Source organism: Talpa europaea (assembly GCF_964194135.1).
Source record: "Talpa europaea genome assembly, chromosome: 4".
NCBI classification, from domain to species: Eukaryota; Metazoa; Chordata; class Mammalia; order Eulipotyphla; family Talpidae; genus Talpa; species Talpa europaea.
In genome coordinates, this window is record NC_140070.1 from 127,576,565 (window position 1) to 127,594,507 (window position 17,943).

The window sequence follows — 17,943 nt, forward strand, 5'->3', positions numbered from 1 at the left end:
TAGATTTTTGAGGCTTTGCAGTCAGTTTTTTTGCTTGCTTTTAATCTTTGTGTGTGTATTTAAAGGAGTGACCTGCTTTATAGGATACTATGCAGTACTTTTTATCAATTATGTTCAATAAATATTAGTATTTATTGTAGTCACTCCTTTCCAATCACTTAAGTAGATTTTTTTTTTTTTTTACATTAAAAGACTTGTCAAACAAAACCTGAAAATTCTTTCTTTAAGCTGTTTGGAACACTTGTTACATTTCTGTATATCTCTTTTATAGTGAAGTGAAAGTGAATCATCGAAGAAAAGTTACTTTAAAAGTTACTTTATGTGATTATTATTTAACTTATTTTAAGAAGTATATATTTTTTCCTGATGGTTATATGACTTAATTCAGTTACTGGTAGGCATTAAAACTATATTTTTATTTAGTATTTTAGGTCACGTGTATCCTATTTCTAGAATTCCAGACATTGTCACGCAATTTGTGAAAATCTGACTCATTAACAATCATTATAGTGGAATGAAACTTAGAACAAAATCACTATTTGAGTAATACCTTCATTCTTTTAAGACAGATTATATGAAGTATCTCCCATCATGCCTTGATTTCTAACAGGTCTTTGTTTCTATGAGCCAGAGGAAAGCTTACAATGCTGCAACTGACTTAATCAGCTCCAACATTGTATATATTAGATTGGATCAAATCAGATCTAATCAGAACTGGAAATAACTTTAGGAACAGAAGATCTCAGTTTCAGTTACTTAATTTGTGCACTTTTAAATATTGTATTAGCCTCAGCAAACCCATTTGAAGAAGCAGCAAGTTACTTTAAGAGAACTGTAAGGAGGGAATTCTAAAGCACAAGAAATGCTGAGGTTTTAATCATCTTTAATTTACCTTTTACCCATGTAAAGCACAATTAGGAATTAGGCTAAATTCCTTTCTGTATTCCATCTTAAGTATTCACTAAATATTACTCTAAATTTTTAGTACTTTGGAGTAGGTATCTTACTTGCTATTGATTGACATTATAAGGAATTCTGGCAGGAATTCGAGATCATCAATCTGCTGCTTGTTAGTCTTTCATATAATCCCAGCTAACCATACTAGTGTTCTGGTTTAGTATTAATTCTGCATTTGCATGTCCTTTTTTTTCCTAACTTGTGAAACTTCACATAAATATATTTTCAATTGTGAGGTAAGCATATATAAAATATAATGCATCTGTCTTTGTACCTTGAATGGCAAAAGCTATTTATGCATATATATTTCAAGTACTATAATGAAGTGTAAATACTCTCCTGACATATAAGTATAGATTTTAAAGATATCGGACTGTTTATTTTCACATAAGCCAATACATGTTTCTCTAGAACAAAATATTTCATTTAGTAAAGCTTTATAAATTATATTAAAAGGAAGCAGGGAAATATTTTTTAACATAGAACATAAGTGACTTCATTCTTTTTTGACATCAGTAATGTTAAATGTTGATTCCTATTATTGTACTTTTTGTAGCAAATGTTAAATATCACAAGTTACCATGTATAAAATGTAGACCGTCATGTTGCTAGATTATACAGTGATATACCTTTTTTTTTTTTTTTGCAAGCATTTCACCAGTTTTTATGCAATATTAACTAGTGGGATATTTTGTTTCTTTCTAGAACATATTTTCTTTCTACTGTGAAGATTTTGTTATATCTTACTACAAAGCTGTATACCCTCTGAAACAAATCAAATAATGGCTACTTTAACTTTGCAGTTGCATCATAAACACAACTATGATGTTTCTCTTCTGCTCCCCTCCAAGGGCTGTCAATCACTTGAAAGTGTTGCTAATAAGCTCTTGAATCTGTTTCCATTAATGGTACAAAATTCTGTACCAATGCTTTATAACAATTACCAAAACTCTCCTGCAGCCAGAACGTACTATCTTTAGTAGAAGATGCTACAATAAGATGTTTAGGCTATAAAATAGGGGGGACACAATATTTCGTTATAGTACAATGTGAGTGTGCATCTGCACACACAGCTTTGTATGTTCTTTTTACGAAGTCCTTCCAACTCTTTTAAAAGTACTGTAGTCTGGTAGTGCCTCAGATGTTGGTAACTTTTTTTTAATTTATAACTTTTCCAGAGTTTGTTTTTGTACTTTCAAGTTTCTCAATTAGATTATTTCTAGTTGAGCTGTAATATGAATGCATTGTTCTCAGGGCTGTTTGTGCTAAGATCTAAGGTTTCATTATTTTAAAGCTAACTGCCTGAAAGTATATTGCAAAATTTTCCCAAGTTGTAATACAAAGATACAAATAAAAAAATCCTCAATATCAACATTCTTAAACTATATGCTAAGTATTGAAGAAGAAAATGGGAACACTGATAACATGTATACCGGAATCTTGCCATATTTTCTTCATTTTAGAATAGAACTTGACAGTCTTATCTTAGAACCCTATCCTTAATGATGTATCTGAAAGCATTCCTTTGGCATGAACCCCAAAGATAAGTTTCAGAGCCAGATGCTGATGTAGGGTTCACAGACATATTTAGGGATAACTGAAAATTCACATTGCTCTTTTGGGTACATTAAAATGTTTACATATTGAATTCTATGATATGAACTAGGAACAAATTTACTGTTCATTAAATGTCTCTTAAGCAGTCTAAGAGCAAGCTATCAGCATATTTCCATCAACATTACATTATATTGAACTAACCTACAGTTTAAAATTTTCTAATGGCATTTAGTCACATTTCATAGTTTTCAAGGTGTTTTTTTTTTTTCCTCCTAGCATTCAGGCAAATAGGTAACAAAGAAAAAAAGTAAGAAAATTTACTGTGGAAAATTTTAAAATGGAAAAAATTCAATATTTTTCTTTCTGAATTTGTTATATGGCATCATTATTTGATTTTAGTAGGGAACATTTGGATTTAGCTTACAGAACACAGATGTTCTGTGAGAATGTGGCTTGTATATAAATATATATAATTTGATATTTTTCCATCAAACCTGAACATCAATTTAAATACCACATGAGGTCAAGTGCCTGAAAAGTGCTGTATTCATCTAAAAAACACCTTTTCCTTTTGCAAAAGTTGCATCTTAGAGCAAATGCCTATCAGGCTTCCACCTGCTATACTTGTTGCCAAACCTCACCATTCACCACTACTCCTCCTTTGCTCCTTGAACAGGTTGAAACCTATTTTACAAGTGAAAGAGTTTTTTATTTATATGAAGTCCCTAAAGCTATTTCTTGGTATTGGTATTCATAGGTTTATCTTAGTTCAAGACACTTTTTAAAATTCTGGACACTAAACTGTTCACTGATGACTGTGCAGCTTGTAATAACTGATTGTTGTGATCTTTTGAGAGGAATTCTTTATTGTTAATGTCTACTTAAATAAGCACTCTTGTGCTTGCTGAAAAATGTAATGCAAATCACTAGTTACTGTACTAGCACTAGTACTAATATAATTTACTGTACTAGTATTAGTAAAAACAACTAGTTCTATACAATTAGGTACCTTTGTCCTCCTTCAAAAAGGAAATAGTTGAAATGGTATTGGCTAATCCAGTGGCACTTTATTAGTAATGTATTTTATTTGTCTTAGAGATAAGGCAATTCATGCTTTTATCTGCAAAGTCATGTTTTAGCTAAAACTTTAAAACTGTAAGATATGTAATATGGGTATATAATTTTGCATTTTACATTTCAAAACTGGGTAACATTCAAAGGGTATGTCTTTGCCTATACAAAAATAATTGTTGGAATCCTTTAAAATGTAGATGGTAAACATCAATTATAAATTTTTGTTACATTAAAATATATTTGTCTCTTAATTTCATGTTAAATAAAAATAAAGTTAAATAGCTTGCATTATTCTTGTATATATACATTCCTAAAAATATTTCATACTAGAAAATTATATAAATTAATGTATATCACTGTTAAAAGAAAACTTTTTGCGTATGTGTTTTTATATTCTAAATACTCACCAAAGGGCTCCCTAGCTGTATGACTGGGAATTCTAATTTCTAAATTTTAGTGCCAGATTTAGGTTTGATGTTTTAATTGTAAAATTTTAGTTTTTTTTAAAATGTGCAATAATCACATGGTTCAAAATTCTACAACTACAAGAAAAAAAAACAAAACAACTTTCACGTCTTTATTCTCTTCCTGTGCATCATTCCAGAAATATTTAATCCAAGAAAGGTTAGTCATCCCTCCTTTACCTCTAAACTCCCGGGGTGTGAGGGCTTCTTTCCCCATCAGGGTTGTCCTCTTTCCATGCGATATAAATGGTGTGGTAAATCCCTGAAGTAAATCCTTCATCTTTTTTTCTATTCCTCACCATGTCTCATCAATGCCATCTGGGCAGATTCATCCCTAGATAGAGGTTTCTTTTATACACTATACCATTCTAGAACATTCTCATTCCCTGATTTATGAGCCAAGGTGTATCAAGTCCTTGGTAGTCATGCCAAGATGACATGACAGTTGTTACATTCATGATCGGTATTGTTATTGATACTCTACCTTCAGATCCAGCGGGCATAATTGGACTGTAAAAGAAGTACTACGTTAGTCTTCCAGTCTTCTGTCCCACTCTTTTTTTTTTTTTTTTTTTGCACTTGTAAATACTGGTTTTCCAGAGAAAGATATGGGAGGGATAGAAGAAAAGTGAAAAGGGGTTATTATGTATTATATGTCACTCTGTCTAAGTCTTTTCCCCTTACCCAATCCTCATAACTAAGCATTCTAACCAAATAAGAGATGTCCTGTGGAATTAAGAACCCCTGCTGTCTAAAGTGTGTATTTCACTGGGATCTTAAAAGATCTGTTCCCACAATACATTCAGTAATAGCAGTTAAAACCACTGTGTGTGTATTGCCGCAAAAGCACATAATATAACCACTTACAAGGTTACATCTATTGTCCAATTGAAGAGTTATGTCTGAAATCTAGGCAAACTTATTTTTTGGCTACATCGATGGACATTTCCTATCACAATGACTGGCCATGTTTAGGAGGTCCAAAAGGACTTGGCAACTTCAGCTGCCATCAAATCCCCAACACAAATTCTAACGGGGAGAATGGAGTTTCACTAACCTACTACTAATAGTGACTGCCTTTTTTGTTCACAATTGTGTGGATGAGTTTCACTTAAATTGTCACTAATTCATTGTATTTGCTATACAATCAATGAGGAAAAACTGGAGTTTTATATCTATACATATACAGATACATCAAGGATAGCTCAGAAAATACTAAAAAGAGCTATATATAAAATGAAGTACATATATAGGTATAGTATATATAGAGATGTAAATCATCCTGATATTAGAAACTATACCTGCATTTCAAAAGCAGGTGGAGGTTTCACCAAAAAAGAAATTTAGAGCACTGGGCCTCCCCAGTGGCGCAGCGGTTGAGCGCTGGGTTGCGAAGCTGCCTGCAGCCTCTGCAGCGCCGGTTCGATCCCCGGCTGCTCCCCGGCCACCACAGGAGGGTCCCACATAGCGCGCAGACCTCTCCTGCCGCCCGCTACTCCCCTCAGCAGTGTGCTTCGGTCCTTCTGCCTGCTCTGCTCCCTGCTCTGGCTCTGGTGAATTCTCTCACCCTCCCGCGCTTCTGACTGTACCCAGTGCATGTATAAATGAAACAAACAAACAAACAAATAAATACATAAATAAAAAGCATGCCTCTATAAAAAAAAAATTTAGAAATTTAGAGCACAAAGAAAACAAATTCCATGAAGTACAAATATTAAAAATAACATTTTGATATCAATCTCAAATAGAATTAAAAACAAAATTTGAAAACGAAAAGACCCTCTGCATGAAGATTTAAAAACCTATTACATAATTAATAGGATGAAAGGAAAACTACAAATAAACTTAAAAATCCCTAGAAGATGATGATAATGAAAATACTATACATTAGAATTCTATCTCTAAAGTAGCATAAAAGTAAATTCTTTGTCTTAAATCTGTATCAATAAAAATGAAACAATGAACATAAATGAATTAAATTCCTAAGTCAAACAAAGAAATAATAGCCAAATAAGTCAAAAGAACACAAGGGAAGAAATGATAATGATATAAGCAGAAATCAGTGACATGAATAGAAAAATAGGTTAAAAAAATAAAATTCTGATTCTTTGAAAAATTAATCCACTGGTTAATTTATTTAAGGTAAATAAAGGAAGAAAACACAAGTACAAAAAACAAGAAATGGGGCCTCCCTGGTGGTGCAGGGGTTAAAGTCTCAGCACTATCAAGCTATCACCAGCTAAAGCCTCATGAGTTTGATCCCTGGCCAGGGAGCTAATCCATATGGCACAGCAGACCTCTCCTGTCTCGCCCGCTGTTCCCCTCAGCAGTGTATTTCAGTAGATCTGCCTGTTCTGCTCCCCATTCTGTCTCTGGTGAATCCTCTCACCCGCCCCCCCGACCTGTGGCCTACACCCCAGTTCTTGTATGCATAAATAAATAAAAATAAATTTTTATAAAAACAAAACAAGAAATGACAAGGAGGAATGAGTAACAATGTAGTGGAAATAAAAATAAAACAAATTCAAATAAATTTAAAAACCTAGGTGATATAATGTCTTAGGAAAATAAAGTTATAAAACCTCAGTGCAAATAGACAGCTTAAACAGAATAATTTTAATAAAAAGAATAAAGTTATCATCAAATTGGAGTTGAGGCTACAAAAGGGGGTAAGAGGAACACGAAAGGGAGCACAATGGATGATGGGTACCTTGGTGGTAAGTGTGGTATGGTGACTTGCACCTGAGAAAATGTGATTCTATGCCTCTGAATCACATACAGTGTTGTGAACCAATGTTATCTCAAAAAAAAAAAAAAAAGATAAAAAGAAACTGTCCAACAACAACAACAAAATCCAAGCAAACAGCCAAAAAACAAAACCAGGAGCAAATACTTTTACAGGAGAATTTTACCAAACTTTTGGCATAGGTGATCCCAAACTACATAGTTTTAGAGTGTAAAAATTAGACTAGAACTTCTAAATTCTTTTTATGAAACAAGTATTACATTGATACCTAAACTTGATAAAAATTGAAATAAGATATTAAGATATTCCCTTCCTTTCAGCCGGAACTGCCATCTTCCAGTAAGTCGCCAAAATGACTAACACAAAGGGAAAGAGAAGAGGGACCCGCTATATGTTCTCTAGGCCTTTTCAAAAACATGGAGTTGTTCCTTTGGCCACATACTTGCGAATCTATAAGAAAGTGATATTGTTGACATCAAGGGGAAGAACACTGTTCAAAAAGGAATGCCCCACAAATGTTACCATGGCAAAACCAGAAGAGTCTATAATGTTATCCAGCACGCAGTTGGCATTGTTGTAAACAAGCAAGTAAAGGGCAAGATTCTTGCAAAGAGAATTAATGTTCGTATTGAGCACATTAAGCACTCTAAGAGCCGAGATAGCTTCCTGAAACATGTGAAAGAAAATGATCAGAAGAAAAAGGAAGCCAAAGAGAAGGGTACTTGGGTTCTGCTGAAGCGCCAGCCTGCTCCACCTAGAGAAGCACACTTTGTGAGAACCAATGGGAAGGAGCCTGAGCTGCTAGAACCTATTCCCTATGAATTCATGGCATGATAGGTGTGCAAAAAAGAAATAAAAGAGCTCTGGGCTATTAAAAAAAAAAGATATTAAGATATTCACTTAAATATCCTTATATACTATTATTGATTAGACTCAAACACCAGATGAAGAAAATAATATGCATGTCCATATGGAGTTTGTATCAGAGATGCAATAATAGTTAATATTACAATATTGCACAATCTATCAATATTGCTCTCTCTCATAGGAAATAATATCTAGGAAAACTCTCAATTGTATTCACTGTATTAGTAGGTCTAAAGGCAAAAAATTATATTCTCCATAGACACAAAAATTTTCGATGAAACTATCCATTGTCAAAGAATTCTTGAGAAAATAAAGAGGTAGATTAGTGTTTATGTAAGATAAATATATGTATCTTAACATGTTATGTATAACAGATACATGCAGGCATATTTTGTGCACACGTAGGCATGTACATGCATGTCTGCATGTTCTGCTGTGTCTGTATGTTTGAAATTCCAAAAGCTAGCCTTTTACTTAATGGAAAAATACTAAAGGCATTCTCACTAAAGTCAAAAATTAAGCAATAATGCCTACTAAAATACTAGCCAATGCTATCTGACATTGGAAAAAAAAAGACATTATAATGGTAAAAGAAAAAATAAAACTTCAATTTTCAGATAATATGATTACATTACTGGAAAATCCTAGATAACCAATAATAGAGTTATCGATTTATCATTGTAGCAGTACATTGATAAAATGATACATCAAGGTAGCAGGACATAAATTAAACATGCAAAAATCAGTGACTTTGATATACACAAATAATAATTATTAAAAGTTATGATGGAAGGAAAACCTCATTTATAGTAGCAACACAAAGATAAAATAGAATGAAGAAGTTCACAAAGAAGTATTCAAAACCTATATGAAGAAAAATTATAAAGCACTCCTACGACACAAAGTGAACATTATTCAGGTGATAGTTCAAACTCATTTATAAATTTAATAAAGTTCCAATAAAAATACCAACAAACTTTTTTTATGGAGTTAAACTAGAGGCTAAAAAGTTTATATGGAAATACAACTATGCAAGTATAGCTAGAAACACTGAAAAGAGAAAACCATGAGTGAAGACACTACTACCAGAAATTAAAACACACTATGAAGTCGCTATAATCAAGAGTGAGTAAGTACCTAATGAACAGACTTACTACTGGGGTGGAACTGGAAGTACTGAAATAGACCCAAATACATATAGAAATTTAGTATGTGTTGGTGGTATTGCAAATTACTGGACCGAGAGAAATTTAATTAAATTGTGCTTGAACAATTGGGGGAAAAAAAGATGAATTCATGTAACACACAAAAAGAAAAAGCTTCCGAGGAAACAGAAATCTAAACTACAAACTACACGTCCTAGAAGAAAACATAAACAGACTTCTCTGTAACTTGACTTCCTTTCAACTATGAAAGGAACCAGACATAATAAAAAGATTCATCTATATAAAGAAAAATCAAAAATGGAGCAAAATATTAATAACAGGCAAAAACCTGGGTAAAGGATATATACACATTTACTGATAAATACGTTACACAAATTTTAACACATTTATTTTGTTTTATAAACGTATGTGTGTGTTCCTTAAACTATATAAGTTTGATGAGTATGACATTATTTAAAAATCAAATTCTTGAAACTCAAAAGGTATATGATTTAAAGGATTTTATTTTTATTTAAAGGATATATATGTGTACATATATACAAACACTTATGTATGTATATACATTCTCATTCAAAAATATAAATGCTCCCAAAGTATCTAATAATTGCTATTTCTTTTTTTTTTTTAAAGATTTATCTATCTATGCAAACAAGAGTTGGGGTACATGCCAGAGAAGATTCACCAGAGACAGAGTGGGGAACAGACAGGCAGACCGACTGAAATACACTGCTGAGGGGAGCAGCTGGAGAGTCAGGAGAGGTCTGCTGCACCATGTGGGTAGCTCCCTGGTAGGGGATCAAACTCGTGCTGCAGTGGCTGTGTACAGCTTCATAGGTTGCGTCTTAACTCCTTGTGCCACCAGAGAGACCCTGAAGTATGTTTCTCAGAATTCCTTCACTGGTAAGCAAACTTTCAGTTTTGTTTTCTAAAAAAAAGTCTTCAATGCGTCTTTACTACAGTAACTTTTATACTCTCTCTATAGCTCTAGGTAGTATTTTCTCTCAGCACTTGAAGATAATGTTCCTCTGTTTCTGGCTTCCACTGTTGCTGATATAAAATTAGGTGTTAATATAACTCTTAGGAGTAAATATTTCGTCTTTTCTCTCTGGATGTTTTTGAACCAGTTTTGTCTTTATGTTTTGGAAGTTTCACTACGAAGAGTTTACATGTACATTTCTTTTTAAACCCTTCTTGTGGATTTTGAGCTTCCTGAATCTGAGCATTGTTATTATTTCTCTAAATTCTACCTTACCTCTATTTTCACTATTATATCTTTCTTGTGTCTCCCATGTGACATAACTGGAACATCCTTAATCTAACATCCTTGTCTCTTTATGTATTCTTTATATTTTCTCCTTGCTTTTCTAATTGCATTCTAAGTGATTTCCCATTCACTGATCTGCAGGTGTGTCAGCTGTGTTTATTGTCCTGTTTAACTTAGCCACTCTAAATATTTTCTATTTTTAATTTCTATAAATTCCATTTTGTTCTTTAAAAACAATTCCTGGCCAATTTTGATTGCCCCTGTTTCCCTTATCATATTTTAAATACTTTAAGCTTTTTAGTACATTATAGATAACTATATTCTATGTCTTCTAATTCTGATATACATACTCCTTTATTTGGGACTGATATTAGGGTTTCAGGGGGTTGGTTTTCATTCATTGTGGATTATTTTCCTATGTGATTTTAAAAAAATTGTCAGTTCACATTTCTGTAAATTTATCTCAGGAGATCCTTTGTGCCTGAATTTAAAATGTATTTTTCCAAAGAGCATTTGCTTTTGCTTCTTCCTGGCATGCTTTAAACTACATTTTTAGGTTGGAGTTTTTTCATATTATTTGAGTAGAGTTAATACCCCAAGCCTCATATAAGCATAGGGGGCTGTTGTTTTTCACTTTTCTACCAGCTTAAGCACTCATTAGAAATTATTTATAAAACTATATTTTAGCCAGTTTTTAAGAGTGGCTATATATGGAGGGGTTTCTCTGTGAATATTATTTGCCATTTTGTCCTTTGTATTTTATTTTACTGATTTACTCGGGCTGCGGTATCGTATGGATCCAATGACTGAAGTTTATACTAGAAATATATTTGTCATTTATTACAATAGCTTATATTTTTTAAAGATACTACCAGGGAGGCAACTTGCCCTCATTGCTCTAAATTGCCTTGGCTCTATTCAGATACTGACCATTTCATGTTTTAGACTCCACTGTCAAACTGAAAAATATCTGTGGGGTATTATACTGTCTCTGTGTGTATAATCTGGGAAGAACTGAAGTATTTAATCTTACCATTTGTACATTTTGGGTTAATGATTGTGTTGTTTTTTCCCTAACGAAGGGCATTTTTTTTCCATTATAATTTCTAACTAGCTAACCAGTTTCTTTGGGATTACTAGTTATTTTGAAACACATGCTGTTTTCAATATCCTCTGTGTAAAAGTGGCTTAATAGTTCTTAAGGGTTTTTGTATGTGTATCATGGCATGGAAGGCTGCCAAAACGAAGTGAAATAAAATGATAATGCTACAATTAATGGCTTATTTCCAAAATATTTAATAATACAAGGACCATTTCTACTCTACAGACTGGGCAGCCCTTGAGGAGGAAATACCAAATACTCCTTCTCCCCTTACTATTTGGAAAAGAAATGAAATTATTTTGATTCTTGACGCAAACAATAAAAAAAAGTCTTGAAACAGATGTCTTTCAGGAATTCAACACCACTATTCATGACTTAAGCAGTGTGTATTTCATTATAGTTCCCACTATTACTAATCCCTGTAATAAAGGGCATAAACAGTTATTATTATCTAGGGTCATTCTCCAGATATACAGCAAAAAAAAAAGTCCACTCCACCTTCTACTCCATCCCGAGGTAGAACAGTTTCACATCCACGAAAAAAATACTGCAAAACTCAGAGAGGCGCGCCATTTTTCTTACCTGATGAAGTTTCAATCCTCCAAAACTCAAAAGCTATTTTATACTTTACCACCCCAGATCCATCCTGGTGTGCCTTGTGCATTTTAGATCTCAACAGATAGCCGTTGAATTTTAACTGCGAGGCACTGTGGGTCAAAGTCAAGAGTTCTAGGGTTAATTCTAGAACCCACGACAAAAATAAATAAATAGATAGATAGATAGATAAATAAATAAATAATAAATAAATAAATAAATAAATAAATGAATGAATGAATGAATAAATAAATAAGACAACGGTGTACTCAATTTGTGAACGAGTGAACACTACAGGGGTAGTGTTCTTAAAGGATCCCCTTTTTTCTTAAAGGATCCCCACCCCGGCTCGGGCCCAGAACCTAGTCTATTCCAACTCCCCCAAAGACTAAGCTCATTCAACAGTTATTTAGAAACAAGAGTCATAAAACATCAAGGTAAAAATAACTTTCTCGCTGGAGGATTATAGTGACAGTGTAACAGAGGCGATCCCACAGCAAGGCGAGACACAGCCGTGTCTTGATTGGAAAGAAACCCAGGCAATTAGTGCAAGATGACGCCCGCGTCGCTCAGGCGCGAGTCTCGGGGTGCGGCCTCAGGACACTGCCGAGACCACGCTCACCCGGCTGCGGCGCCCCGAGCTGGAAGCCGCGAACCACCTCCAGCCCCGCCGCCCGCCAGCGCTCGCAGCACACCTTCCGGCAGCTCCCCCACCTCGCCCCCGGTTGCCTAGGTTATTGGCGTCGCGTTCCTTCACGTTCTCTTCCGGGAGGACGTAATCTTACGTTCTCAGCGCGTGACGCAGCACGCTGGACTATAAATACAAGCCGCGCGGGCGCTGCCTCCTTCCTCGTCTCCCAGTGGGCTGCAAACATGGCGCCGGTGAGTGAGCGTAGCGGGGTAGGGGGTCTTGCCCGCTCCTCGCTGAATTTTGCAGCTGCCGAGTGGGGACGCCTCTTTGTAGATAAAGAGAGTTTAGAAACGGAAACTGCGTCAGGAATATAACCAAGGTGTTAAGGTTCTCAGTTACTGTCCGCAAACGCCTGGCGACCGCCATGTTGTACGTGGAGCTCGCGCTGGGCCGGAATCGCCTTAGGGCGGGTGGTTCTGAGAGCCCGGGAGGGAGGCGGCTCGCCGGTGAGCTAGGGCCGGGGGGACAGCATTCTTTGCGCCGTGTTATGCTGGCGCTACTGCATTTAATTGCACTAAAAAGGAAATGGGGGGGCCTCCCTGGTGGCGCAAGGAGTTGAACACAGCACTATGAAGCCATCCGCAGCCTCTGCAGCACGAGGTCGAGCCCCGGCCGGCCAGGGAGCTACCCACATGGCACGGCAGACCTCTCCTGTCTCACCCACTGCTCCCCTCAGCAGTGTATTTCCATCAGTCTGCCTGTTCTGTTCCCCACTCTGTCTCTGGTGACACCTCTCACCCCGCCGCATCTCTGGCCTGTGCCCAGCTCTTGTATGCATAAATAAATAAATCTTAAAAAAAAAAAAAAGGAAATGGTAATAATTGGTGGGTCTCTTAGGCTTGTAGGGCTGAAGGGCACCGGAGTGCTGGACTCGGGAGATAGCCCCTGTTACAAAGTGTCAAGATGTGAGCGAATTGATTTTCTTTTTTTTTTTTTTTTAAATATTTTTTTAATATTTTTTTTTTTATAGAGGCATGCTTTATTTATTTGTTTGCTGGTTTGTTTGTTTGTTTTTGTTTATACATGCACTGGGTACAGTCAGAAGCGCGGGAGGGTGAGAGAATTCACCAGAGCCAGAGCGGGGAGCAGAGCAGGCAGAAGGACTGAAGTACACTGCTGAGGGGAGCAGCGGGCGGCAGGAGAGGTCTGCACGCCATGTGGGACCCTCCTCCGGTGGCCGGGGAGCAGCCGGGGATCGAACCGGCGCCGCAGAGGCCGTGCGCAGCTTTGCAACCCAGCGCTCAACCGCTGCGCCACCGGGGAGGCCCCGAATTGATTTTCATGTTTGCAATTTCTCAAACTAACACATGAGTGTTGACCCGGGACAAACACCTTCCCACCTGTTCTCAGTTAACAACCTTAGCACTTCTATAAATGACATTCTCAGACATAGTTGTTTTGGGTTTTTTTAAAGATTTTTTTATTTTGATTTTTTTTTTAAGACTTATTTATTTATACAAGAACTGGGGTACAGGCCAGATGCGCGGGAGGGTGAGAGGATTCACCAGAGACAGAGCGGGAAACAGAACAGACAGACTGGGAAACAGAACAGACAGACTGACCAAAATACAATGCTGAGAGGAGCAGTGGGCCAGGTAGGAGAGGTCTGCTGCGCCATGTGGGTATCTCCCCTGCGGGCAGGGGATGAAACCGGCACTGCAGAGGCTGCGGACAGCCTCACAGCGCTGCGCTCAACCACCTGTGCCACCAGAAAGGCCCGAACCGTAGTCAAAGCACTTGAGGCTGCTTGTCCAGTCAGGGTGGAGGCTTTGAAGTTGTGAGCGGTCAGAGGAGCAGAATGTCTCGTAGTTGGTCCCTGGATTGAGTGGCAGTATTTCAACAAGCCGATTAGTGGAGAGACCACCGCGGTTTATTTTTGTGTATAGCTGCCCTTTTACTTGGAGTCTGTATCCAGAGTCAAGTGTGTCTGGTTCAGATGAAGTTCCAGGGAGTCCATCTAGGGCACTCCCTTTGGGTGCTATCTCACCACTGCCTATAAGCCCATTTGGGTGCTATCAGATTTTCTTAACCCAATTGGGTCTGTGCTTTGGGCATTGGTGACTCCTTTTTTTAATGATTTGCGGAAGCATTTTTCATTATCTTCTGGAGTTTTAAAGGCTATCTTTTTAAATTACAAGTAAGTGTAATTTACTTACTTCTTGTCTCCTAAAACAACAATGCTGTAAGTTAACTAAAAGTTAGGTTGACCCCAGTTCCCTGTACTGCTCTTAAGAATTCTAAATTTGGGAGGGGAGCCACAAGTTACTTGACTGCCAAAGCAAACTCACATTTGTAATTGTTATCATTTGGGTGGGTCTGATTTGAAGATGAAGTCCTGGTAAATAGTGATTTGTTGGTGTACTTTTAGTAACCAGAGCAGTATTTTACCTGTATAAACATAGGTATTGACCTAAAAATGATTTTTTTTTTTAAGCTGCCAGGCTAAAGTTTCCTCTTACCCCATTTTCCTTACAAAACATTAGGATTGAATTCTGTAGACAGGTATGTGAAAGACCATATTTTCGCAGGTAATTGAGCTTGGCCTGGGTGGTCTACCTCTTGTAGCAATGGCAGTAGTAAAGCAGCATATGTCCCATAGTAAACAATAACTTGACATGGGTGATCTGGAAAATGACCTCATAAAACTTATTTTGATGATTTATACTGAATGGTCTTGGTTAGAGGTTCACATCAACCCAAATGGGTGATTTTTAGTTTTAACCTAAAGTAATATGTGGATTGGTCCTGTTAATCTTTTCTGCTTATACAAGTAGAATGTCTTCTGAAGGAAATTAAAAATGACTTGCTATATACTTCCAGGTTTCTTGAGTTTTGCATTTGTGAGGCACCTCTATGGTGAAATGGAAAATTGAATTCACAGGAACACAGTTAAATGTGTCTACCATCAGAAAGGCTGACTAAAACAGGCTGACAGATGATAAACATTTAAAAAAAAATTTCGTACTATTTTATATATCAGTTTATCACATGATACAGTTTAAAATTTTTTTTTAAAGATTTATTTATACAAGAGCTGGGGTATAGGCCAGAGGCGCGGGAGGGTAGGAGGTTTCACCAGAGACAGAGTGGGGAACAGAACAGGCAGACTGACCGAAACACACTGCTGAGGGGAGCAGCAGGCAAGACAGGAGATGTCTGCTGCGTCATGTGGGTATCTCACACAGGGCTGCACTCAACCCGCTGTGCCACTGGAGAGGCCCCAGTTTTAAATTTTTTGTTTAAAACAAAAATAAAGTTTATAAAGTCAGTGGATAGATTGAGAAGTTACAATTATATTAACTCTCTACAGCAGAAAGAGAAGAAGCCTAAGAAGGCAACCTGGAAGTTTAATTTGGACCTTACTCATCCAGTAGAGGATGGAATTTTTGATTCTGGAAATTTTGTAAGTATCACCCTACTTCGTTTTTATCATTGTAGGAGAATTGTTAATGATTTACTTGTGTGATGTTTGATTTTAACCTAAGCTTTATTCCTAGGGTACCTTCCCTAGTGAATATCTAGGGTTTTCTTCCCTAGTTTTGCATCTTTTCTCTTTTGAAATAGGAACAGTTTCTGCGGGAGAAGGTTAAAGTTAATGGAAAAACAGGAAATCTCGGGAATGTTGTTCACATTGAACGCTTCAAGAATAAAATCACAGTTGTTTCTGAGAAACAATTTTCTAAAAGGTTGGTATTCATAATATTTTAGTGAAACTGTGGTAGTTGTGAAGTATTTTCTAGACTGGAGTTCTAGTATTCTCTGCACGTGTAAGACTAGATAGATTGGTGAGGGTGAGGTCAGTGAGATGCTTTGAATGACCTGTATGAATGGAAATTGGTAGTAAGTGTAATTTACTGCTGGGGCACAGGCAAGTTGTATTGGGGGATCTTGTTCAGTGAATTGGGCCCTGGAATCCAAATTGTGTGTTAATTTTAACAATGTTGTATGCTTTAATATTAGAACATATTCAAGGAATATGTGTAATGTGTCCCAACATAACTAATGCAGATGTTTTCTTGTATATTTTTAAAGGTTTTGGTTGTTTATGGAGACAACCAGCCTAAGTAATCTCTAACATCTTACTGGGAGTGTTCTGTTTATTTGACAAATGCTGAATATTACATGACAGCTCTGTTGTAGAGCAATAACCAAGCAAGGTATCCACAATGAAAAGCTTAAATTATAGTGGAAAAGAGGCAGTGAAATGTGGTATTAAGAAGTTGGTAAGTGCTGTCTAAACATTTATTGCAGTAAATAAAAACAGGTACTATATTTTTAGATAGGGTGGTCAGGGAAAGCGTCATGTAAGTGGGATGCAGGAGTGAGCCAGGCAAATTAAGAAATTGGTCATTGTGGGTGGGAAAAAAAACCACAGTGGTAGAAACTAGTTAGGAGAATAGTGTGAGAGATAGTGGCTTGGAATAAATAAGGTGGTAGCAGTGCTTATTAGCTGTATGGATTACAGATTATCACTAGGGGCCCTCCCTGGTATCCTAGGGGTTGAGTTTCAGCACTATCACTGGCCAGGGAGGTAACCCACATATGGTGCAATAGCCCTCTCCTGTCTCACCCGCTGCTCCCCTCAGCAGTGTATTTCAGTAGATCTGCCTATTCTGCTCCCCACTCTGTCTCTGGTGAATCCTCTCACCCTCCATACCTCTAGCCTCACCCCAGTTTGTCTGTGCATAAATAATCTTTTAAAAACAAATGAATCACTGATGATTCTGATGAAAAATAATGTCACAAGGCTTATAGACATGCAGACAACTAAATGATATGCTGTAATGATATGCGATAATGGCTATATTGAAGATAAGAGAATGAGGATGAAAGAATTTACAGAGAACCTGTGAGTAAGCATAGTTTTGCCAGTGGAAAGACTTCTAGCAGAGGTGGCAACATTAAAACAAAGGACAGGGAGCCTTCAGGGGAATGCTTGGTAATTTTGCCGTAAAGTGTAAATAGAAGAGAATGACTGGAGTGATGAAATGAGGCTCTGCTAAAAGCTCTAAGGGCCTGGTTGTGGCAATGAGACTGAATATTACTGCTGTCTTACATACTAGCTTCTGACATAAAGTAAAGAAGATTGGTATATTTTAGGGATATGATGAGAATAAAGGTGCTGTAGGGCATGAACTGATTCTAATCTAATTGGAGTTGAGAGGCTATACTGTATCCTTAGTGACCTAACGCAATGCTAGATAAAATGAAATGTGCCCTAGCCTAATCTGGGGATCGGAAAGGTAAATACAACTATATACTACCTGTGTACCTCTACAGATAACTGTATTAATGAAGTGTATGTTTATTTCAAAGGTATTTGAAATATCTTACCAAGAAATATCTTAAGAAGAATAATCTTCGTGATTGGCTTCGTGTGGTTGCATCTGACAAGGAAACTTACGAACTTCGTTATTTCCAGATTAGTCAGGATGAAGATGGATCTGAGTCTGAGGACTAG

The 17,943-nt window shown here is 36.6% G+C and overlaps 1 protein-coding gene and 1 pseudogene across 2 annotated transcripts; both read left to right on the forward strand.

Annotated features, from left to right (window-relative positions):
* The first annotated feature begins 7,150 nt into the window (after positions 1 to 7,150).
* LOC311169943 (large ribosomal subunit protein eL21-like) lies at positions 7,151 to 7,632 on the forward strand (annotated as a pseudogene). Its single transcript has one exon. The product of its transcript is annotated as a large ribosomal subunit protein eL21-like (transcript).
* Positions 7,633 to 12,846: 5,214 nt separating this feature from the next.
* On the forward strand, positions 12,847 to 17,943 carry LOC311170358 (ribosomal protein eL22-like 1; the record flags this gene model as incomplete). Its single annotated transcript, XM_084232724.1, has 5 exons — positions 12,847 to 12,928; positions 14,917 to 14,984; positions 15,793 to 15,885; positions 16,047 to 16,168; positions 17,799 to 17,943. 5 exons carry the CDS (start codon positions 12,847 to 12,849, stop codon positions 17,941 to 17,943), a joined length of 510 nt encoding a protein of 169 aa, XP_084088850.1.